This window comes from Molothrus aeneus, chromosome 1, assembly GCF_037042795.1.
Source record: "Molothrus aeneus isolate 106 chromosome 1, BPBGC_Maene_1.0, whole genome shotgun sequence".
Classification (NCBI taxonomy): Eukaryota; Metazoa; Chordata; class Aves; order Passeriformes; family Icteridae; genus Molothrus; species Molothrus aeneus.
Window position 1 is genome coordinate 145,633,252 of NC_089646.1, and position 9,614 is coordinate 145,642,865.

Below are 9,614 nucleotides of genomic sequence, written 5' to 3' on the forward strand. Positions count from 1 at the left end.
GCCAGAACAGATGGGACTGCTGTGTTCAGCTAAGCTCCATCCAGAAAATAACAGCAGCAGAGCCCATTTCCCTCTAGGTGCAGGGAAAACCAGCCCCAGATGTAATTTGATGCTGCTACAGGAAGGGGGAAAACCAAACCAACCTCCCCCCTTCTGTTCACTGAAGGATGTTTCTATTGAGTGTCTGTAACCTGCTGGTGAGTGCTGAGGTGTCCTGGGGCTGTTCTGCCTTTTTCCTGTTGATGCAGCAGCAGCCCTGCTGTGTGTGCAGAGAGGGTCCATACCTGGTGCTGCTCTGGGAAAAAAGTTTCTGTTTCTGTGCAAAATCATGTAGCTCTGCCAGGAGTGTTAACATGGGTGCAGATTGGCACTCTTGCCATCCCAGGAATCCTCCTGGGCTCTTTTGAGACAGAGTCCATCTGTACTTTGTGACATGGGGGTTTTTCCTCTGCAGAGACAAAGTTCTTCTCTGCAGAATCCCTCTATGTATCTGGTAGGGGAAAATTTCCATGGGCACTGAAGGAGCATGGAGTGTTATCAATACCAAGTGACATTTTTGAGACTAGACAGTGTTTGAGTGCTGAAGACTTGGGAGCAGGAAGCAGCTTGCACAGATGTGAGCTAGTCTTACTCAAGATGGAGCAACCCAACAGGCCTTTTCCTTCTCCTGTTTCCCACTTGTTTTCCTGCATGTTTTTGTAAAGCACATGTGCTCTAGCAAAGACAAGCACACCACATGCTCAGTGGCCAAGGCAGCAGGAGCTGGCCTAGAGGAGATTCTGGCTGGTGGAATACTGTGGTACTGTTAGATCTACTTTATACTGGAGATAGTGCCCTCTTTGTGATATTCAGACCATTGCAGACAATTTGTGGGCAATTGTGGACAACACCCTTTAAATTCCTGACAGATAGGCAGATATTCCCTTTTAATGGTCACTCTTAGAAAGTTATAAATGTCTTAGATAATGGTCATGAGGAAGCTGCTTGTGTTATCATCAGTGACCTACCAAAGCAACAGGAATATTAATCTGGTCATTGTCATGGCAGGTCAAAAACATGTCAGTGTTGCTGTTCTTCCACAATGGAGGGAGTTACAATGCTGAGGAGGGAAAGACAACCCTGGATGGGTCATACCTGGCTGCCATTGGTAACGTCATCGTCGTGACAGCAAACTACCGGGTCGGCGTCTTTGGCTTCCTCAGCACTGGTAAGTCATGGGTTTCCAGGGCAAACAGAATTATTCATTCTGTAACTCCTCTGTTTCTGATTTTTACTTTTTCAAGTTATTTTTTAACGCAAGTAACCTATATCTTTCACAGATTTTTTTTCTAAATTATTGTGAGAAAAAAATGGCCAAGAAATAGTGGAGACTTGATCTAAAGAGAAAGAGGAGAGCAACAAACCAAACCCAATATCTATATCAAAGCAATCATTGTGGGTAGAGTTTTCAGCTATTCCAACTTCCAACCTGTTCCATCCATGAAATGTTGCTGATGCTCTCTTGTGCCCATGCCAGAGTGGGGAAGGGGCAGAGACAGATAACTGCAGGTTCATGGTAAGAAGGATGTGAGAGGATGAAAAGTAAGGCACAAAGGTAGTTGGTTGCTTCCTTAAGAATTCAGCCTGACTTCTCTGAAGAACTTGCCACATTTAATCTGAATCTGCACTGGCCTGGATGTGACTCAACATTTGCATGTTCTGTGTTGCAACCCTTCCTCCTGTTCCAGTGCAAACGATTTTTCGCTCTCCTAACGCCAATTGTCATTAAAAATTATACAAATTCCCATTACAAACAGGATTTTGTCTTGTACAAAGAGGTATGAAAACACACATTCAATCTCCCTAAATCTTTGGGGTAGTACCATCAGGTCTTGGCGATTGTTTTTTTAATTTTGCCTTTTTTTTAGCCATGCCTTTTTAAGCAGGTAGAGAACACGTTTCTTTCTACCATCTTTCACTTCTGCCTGGGGCAGGGGAACTTAAGGTAGAGAGCCATTGAGAGAAAATGCAACAGCTGCAAGTGGAGCTCAGTCTGGTGGCAATCCTTGGTCTCTTTAGTGGGCATTTTAATACACTTATAACTTTTAGGATGTCATGTTTGCAAATATCTGATCTACATACTTGGCCTCATGATCCTTTTGAGTGTTCACTGCTAGTGATGTTGGGTGGATTTTGCCTGGTTTGAGGTTATAGCTGTAGTTGTTGGTTATTTTTTCCCTCCTGTGATTACTGTTTTGTTCAAAGCTTACTCACAGAAAAGTCTCTTTCATTCTGTAAATAGAGAGCTGTAACTACAAGATCCTTACTTATTTAGATAAGAATTTGGTCATGGGTGTATCTGGAGAAAAAAAATAAATCACTGTTTACATCAGTGCAAACCCAATGTTAATGAATGCAATGGAATAATTTCATTTTTTCTAGAGCCAAATGTAGTGTGGATATGTGCTGTGGGAGCTTCCAGTACAAGCACTGCCCACACCACCCTCCTTCAGCCCTGTCAACCTCACCTAGGTTTCCTCCCAAGTGGAAAATGCTAGTTGGGTTGAATGTGATGCAGCAGTGTTTATGTGATGATGATGCATAATTTAGGAAAATTATTTGGTCTCTGTTGCACAGAGTTCTGCCTGCATGGTCCAAAATGTCAATACATGAGCTTGGTGTCCATGATTGGCATTCCTGCAAACCTTCAGACAGAGGTGGTTCATTACATGACTTTTTGGGGACCTTCTCCTGCTCTCTGTACTGTGGAGCTGTGGTCAGGGAAAAGTTCAGTCTTTTCTGGCCTTTTCCTCTTTGAGGAGTCCATGGTGTGTATTTGGGAAAATCCTACAGTCCTAGAATCACAAAATATCTGAAGTTGAAAAGGACTCACAAGAATAATTGAAGTGCAGTTCTTGGCCCTGCACAGGACAACCAGGAATTCCACCATACACCTGAGAATTTTGTCCAAACACACCTTGAACTCTGTCAGGCTTGGTGCTGTGACCACAAATGGGTGATTATTTAAGTCATTAACCGTTAACCTTCCAGTCTCCTGCACCTGGGCCTTTGGAACTTTTCCCATTGGTTTGAAAGGGAGCAGGAGTTCACCCTTAGGGCTTCACTGCAGGGCTGTTTGAAGACCCTGCAGTCAGAAATAAAAGTTATGAACTTGTGAGTAATATTAGTTTGATTGTCCAACTAAGCAAAGTCCTGAATCCTCTCAAGTTGATTTGTTACAAATTAAAAAACTAGAAAGGAAGGAGTTAAATGGGTTTTTAAGGAATTGAAGGATAGTGAAAACAGAAGATTTCCTTTTGTTTGGATGGAGTTTTTGTTAGTTCTGTAGTTCTTCTGATCTATCAGTGGCAGGGCTTTTGCAAAAAGGGAAAGAACTCTCTTTCTTCTAAATATAAAAGATGTTTAATTAAATTTGCTATCACCCATTAATGTTGCAAAAAGTGATGCACATTCTTACTAAGGCCTCCACTTCTTCCTTTGTGTCCAAAAAAATTAAAGTGAGTTGCCAGTGATATGGATGGCAAGAGTTTGGAGAAGACAGTCATGTTTTTAGGTTCTAGTCTTTAAAGATTCCATGAAGTCATATAAACCAGAACAATTTTCATGCTTTAATTTAGCACTATTGTTCTTGTTCTGTTTAGTAGTAACAGAAGGAAACACACAAGGACTCTGGTTTCTTTTCAGCTTCCTGTGGTCCTCAGGAATGTGATCTTTTCCTGCAAAAAGGCAGTGGAAAAGATTCCTGGCAGACATGTTTCTTTCAGTCTAACTCCTATGAAGGTCCATCCATGCATGCATCTGTTCTCCAGTGTGGTACATTTACAACCCAATTGTGGTTTTTGCCAGGGAGAAAGGAACTGGTTATATTTCCCTTTTTGGTCTTTTTGTTTAGTATAGTGAAAGCAAGGCAGATTGTGTGGCTAAAAAATTTACATGGATCTGCACATAAAAATTTCTTCACCAAAGGGATTGTAAAACATTGGAACAGGCTGCCCAGGGCAGTGGTTCAGTCACCATCCCTGGAAATATTTAAAAATATGTAGATGTGGCACTTGGGGACATGGTTTAGTGGTGAACTTGACAGTGCTGGGTTAACAGTTGGGCTCAATGATTTAAGGGTCCCTTCCAAATCTGGCTGATTCTATGATTTCACTTCCTTTGGAGTGGTCTCAATGGGGATGGAGCAAGTCCTTAAAATGAGATTTCCTTTTTAAAAGTGGGTTTATTGCTGGATTGAGAGCTCTGAGAACTGGTCATGGTATGCAGAACAAACTAAAAAAACCCAAAAAATCAAATCACAAAACTAAAAAACAAAGCAGGGAAAATATTTCCTATATTGCTTCACTGGTGTGGCTTGGACTGATCATCTGAAGCAATGGCTGTAGGTAATGGCTTTTTGGGCCTTTCACTTTTTGGCTGTCCTGCTGAAAGGCTGTTCCTAACAATGGCTGTTGTAGTGTGGGCACCTCTAAGATCTGCAAGGTTACCATTAATCTCTTCTCTATGTTTACTCTGCTGTGTAAACTGGTGTGCTTGATACCTCAGGAATTCACTACAGGATGTACACTTAAACTGCTCCTTGCCCAAGACCTGTCCACAAAGCAGCATCTTTTTATCCCACTCTCTGTTAATTTTAATTCACTAGTTTCTGAACCCACCCTTATTTTAAACTTCTACTATTTGGTCTTGGCAATGGAAGAAACAAATAGTTTCAGCTGTGTTTCTATTCACAGCTTTTCTGTTTTATCCTGTGGGTTTTTGGATTTTTCCAAGTTTTAAATGTGAAGAATTTTAAAACTTTGAAAATGAATGGCTCATTGTGGATTAAAAAGAAGCAGACAGTGAATAATAATTTTCTGTTCCTTTTTTTACAAACCATGGAGGAATTACTTATTTCTGCTTTTGTTGACATAAAATCAAGCTTACCTATATTCTTGCATCATTTGATGCTTTCAGCATTAGTTACTTATTAGTCAAAGTATCAGGTAACCACTTTCTGGTGTTGAAAAGGAGGTGGTCATATTTAAGCATGAGAAGCACATGATTAATTATTTGTTTTTATGTTTACAATATATGTATATATCAGATTTGTATTGGATAGTCATAGGACGATCTCAAAGAATATAGACAGAAATATTATAAATTTTAAAATAATATCTGGAAGAGTGTAAAGAAATTCAAGATGTTGTGATTTATGATTGGTCAGGCAGGGCAAGTGTAAGAGGTAAGTAGGAAGGAAACATGCAGTCTGGTGTACTCCAGGAAAACAGTAATTCTTATAGATCCCTTCCAACTTGTGAACTTGGCAAATACACAGATTTCTTTTGCTTGTTTTTAATTCATTTTAAGATTGAGCTACTTATGTAGAAAAAGAATCCTATGGGTAAATCTATGGACACTTGAGCCTGGATTCATCTCCTGCCATGATTAGTCCTAATGAAGCTTAGAAGTTCACGTGTTATTTTTCTGTCACTGGGGCAAAGCAGCACCCCTAGGGCTGCCCTGTGGAGTGGTAAGAACTGAAATGGAGTCACTGTGTAAAGTGATTACCTTGGAAGAGACCACCTCAGACTTTTAAACCCTGGTATCAGTTTTGTCAAGTTTCATCTGCAAGAGCTGCAAAAGATGTAACATTTACCCCAAACTTCAGTGTTTGTCGCTTTCTTTTCAGCTGTGTTTTGTCTCCTCCACCAGGCTCTGCTGAGGCCAGAGGGAATGCTGGCCTTTGGGACCAGCTGGCAGCTCTGAGGTGGGTGCAGCAGAACATCGCCAGTTTCGGGGGCGACCCCGGCCGGGTCTCCGTGGGCGCCGCGCGCGGCGGGGCCGATGTCACCAGCGCCCACCTGCTCACGGACACAGCGGGCACAGAGCTCTTCAGGAGGCTGCTGCTGATGGTGAGTTCATTCCTGCTTCAGCCTCACCTGCACTGGGAGAGGATGCTGCTACAGAGATGAGGATGCTGCAGCGCGTGGGTGCTGGTTTTATTTCATCCATACCCTGCCAGGGCTGTTGTTGCTGTAGTTATTTTTCATCTCACCTGTGACTGTTATCTCCAGGAGCTGGATGCTTCACCAGGATGTACAAGAGATGCACTTTGGTGTTTGGTTTACTCATAGTAAGAATCCAGTTTTCGTCACTGTGGTTTTTTGTGTGTTATATAAATAGCCTTGTTTCGTAACCTGGAGGTACAACAGCTTACTTTCCATTCCATAAATTTGATGTTGGTCAGCAGGTTTTAGACCCTGAAACTGATGAACCAAACTCCCACATGTTAAATTATCCAGTCTTTTTATCGGATCTTAAGACAGCTTTCATTTAAAAGAAAAAACAAGTTTCAGAGAGTAAAAATCAGTTTACAGATGGGGTTGTTTCCTGTCAGCTTAGACCATTTTCTCAGTCACTCCAAGTGATCCATATCCTTACAGCCTTTCCTGTGTTGAGTCTCAGGACTCTGATATCAGTTTTGTCAGCATCATTACTGCTATTTATCTTCACAGTCTCAGTGTGCTCTGAAATGAGGCTTAATCACCAGAGAAAGTTTATATATACATCAGAAATGGTACTTGGACAAAATGAGCTCTGTTAGCAGTGCTGCCTTGGAACAGTGAGCAGTGGAATAGGATTCTTGGTTCAGGAAGCTGAGGGCCCAATTAAATAAAATGCTGCCTTGAATATAATGACATCTTAATTCAGTACCTAATTGTTCTTCACTGTGTCCTTGCTTCAGGAAACATATCTTTCTTTTGCATCCCTGTGGCTCAATATGTTTATTTTAATTGCATCGCTCTAGTGAGGAAGGCAAAGGAGGTTTTTGAAAATTGCTGCTTATTAATTGTTTTTTTCTGTCATGATCAGATAATTCCTCATACAGTTCCTAGATTTTTAGTCAGCTCTTGACATGGAATTTAATTTGCTAGAAGACCCAGAGTACTTTTCTCTCCGTTTCCTCCTACTCTGAAGTCACAAACCCTTTACTGACATGGCTGAGGATGGGGTCCTGTGAAAACTGTGGCAGGACACAGTGCAATTTAACAGATGAGCCACTTAGGGAAGGGAAATGTAAGGACCTCTTTGCTTATTTTTGCTTCTAGAAAGTAGTTTGACATTATGTATTTTCTTTTATTAAAAAAGTTTAAACTCATTCTTCCTCCTACAGCAGAACACTGGTTAATGGAAAACAGTGGCAAGTGCAATGAGCAGATAGGTGCACCAATTCTTCCCACTTTTCTAGTGTTTATATGATTTTTTTTCTGGACTGTGCAGACCACTGTCTTGGCAAAAGCAGCATCTCCACTGAGTTCAGGGTAGTGTTAATTATTTATCCTGACAGCCTCACATTGAATTTAATTTTCTTGTGAAATACACTGACAATATAAAAAACAAGCAACAACTGAAGTAACTTGTAGCTTAAAAGTATACTTGATCTGTCTTTTTCTCTTTTTTTTTTTAAGTGGTGCTAAAGTTGGTTTTTCACTTACCTCTCCTGTAAAGGGATGTTTTTGTTCAAAGACACCAAAATCATTGAGTACTTTTAATTTTACTGTAAAAAAGGAGGTGCACACAGACTAGAATCACGAAACTGAGAATACATACCAGATATACATTTCCTGAGGGAAAATCCCTCAATAGAGCTCTTCTGCAAAAGTCAGCTTTGTGCTCCTTTTTTCTGTATTTGTTATGCATGATAAAACCATGCTGTTCCTGAGCATGCAGAGAGGAGTGGTGCATGAAACTTTCTTTACTAGAAAATATGCTCCTGAAATAGCAAAATGCTTTTGAGTTTTCTGTGTCTACCCTGTAATAGCTTTTGCTTGGAACAAATCTGAAAACAGATTGAACAAAATCAGTGCAAAGCTATCATGGGGACTTTTTAGAGTTTATTCATCTTTTTAGAGTTTATTCATCTTTTCTATTCATCAGTGGTATGATTAGAAATAAATGTTATCAGTAATTCTGGTCTGATTTTAATTGGTTTACGAGCATTAACCTGGCATTTGACGTCATTTTTTGATCACTCAATTACTTTACCAGTGCAATGTTGGTGTAGGTGACTGGATCCGTGGTATGGATGGCAGGGGGCTGCAGAGGGCAGCTGTGTTGGGTGTCCTCTCCAGGCATTCCTGGTGGGTGCCAAGGGCAGCTTCCAACCTTTTTCCACCCAGTGCAAGGGAGGACACCAGGTCCCTCCTGGCCATGGAAGCAGATCAGACAATGGTGCAAAGAGAAGGTTTATTGCTCTTCTACTGCAGTCATGTGCAGGGCTGTCTGACATGGACCCTAAATATCCCTGATCCTGGTAATTAGCTACTCTTTAGATTCCCTTTCTTCCTATCTCCTTTTTCTCTCCCTTTACCAGTCTCATTCCCTCTCAAACAAACCAACCACTTCTCTTGGGTACTTTTGTCAAGATACCAGTTTTGCTACATCCCTACCCAAATTTTGTACTTCTGATACCATTTCATGGGTAGTGTCAGATTTGTATAAAATCACCTGTGGGCTGTTATCCCTTGCAAGCTTGTGTTTCCCAAAAGGTCCCAAATGAAGTCTTTCAGTTAACTGTAAAAATGACCAGACCTCACAGAATTTCTCCATAAGCATCTGTGAAATCCAGCCATTCCTATGGCACATTTAATTAGTTTTTGTCACTTTATCATGTCATTACTGTGAGGATGACAGAGTGTCGGCATGGGTCAACCAGGGAGATTGTGGATTCTCCATCTCTGGAGGTATTCCAAAGCCACCTGGACATGGTCCTGGGCAAATGGCTCAAGGTGGCCCTGGTGGAGCAGAGGATGTCTGGGGGTCCTTTCCACACTGAACTGATCCCTGATTGTTGAACCTGTCAATGTCAGAACGTTTTATCCCCTTCTCACAGAGTGTGTCTGAGTGATGCCAATTGTGTGGGCTCTGGTATTCTTTTGTCACCTTCCATCCAAGATACCTTCTGGCACTGGCATTGCAAGGCTAACTGATTGTACTAGTTGCACACCAGGTTTCTCATTTTCTAAAAGCAGCACAAAGTAACTACTGAATATTATTTTAATGAATAAATACAAGTCATGACTTAGAAATCTGAAATTCTACCCATATACATTTCATGGATAAAATGCAGTCACCATAATGTATTGATTATCAGTAACAGTAATTAGATTGTACAAATGCCTAGAGTTCTTGAGTGTGTTTTGCTTTTTGGAGTTCAGTGTTTACCAGCCAAATTATATTCATCCTTTAAGTCCTGAAATATGTTTAAACATGTGAAATATTTTGATCTCTGAACCTTCCTTGCTAGTGCAAATGACCTGATACAAGATCTAAAGAGCACATACATTTGTCCTAAGAGCTGTTTAGAGATTAAATATAAATATGTGTGTGTGTGTGTATGTATAACCTCTCCAGTTCTCTATTTCTCCAAACCTTCATTATTCAAATCTGTGCAAAAAGGTACATGAGAATATTGGATTGAAACTTTCTCAGCTTGAGAGCATAGGTTGCAGAATTTTACACACTCAAACAAGAGTGATTGCTTGGTTTAGAAAGCAATCACAAACAAGGTTCAAAGGAAAGTACTGGAATGGCCTCCCTGGGGAGATGGTGGAGTCACCATCCCTGGATGT

The 9,614-nt window shown here is 40.9% G+C and overlaps 1 protein-coding gene across 1 annotated transcript in view; it reads left to right on the top strand.

The window, feature by feature from the left end:
* The window catches only part of TG (thyroglobulin), a 148,069-nt gene that overhangs the window by 78,825 nt on the left and 59,630 nt on the right, over positions 1-9,614 (top strand). The window contains exons 40-41 of the mRNA XM_066566615.1: positions 1,048-1,207; positions 5,695-5,894. Of these exons, the coding sequence (XP_066422712.1) occupies positions 1,048-1,207; positions 5,695-5,894 (360 nt within the window). The remainder of the gene's footprint in view (positions 1-1,047; positions 1,208-5,694; positions 5,895-9,614) is intronic.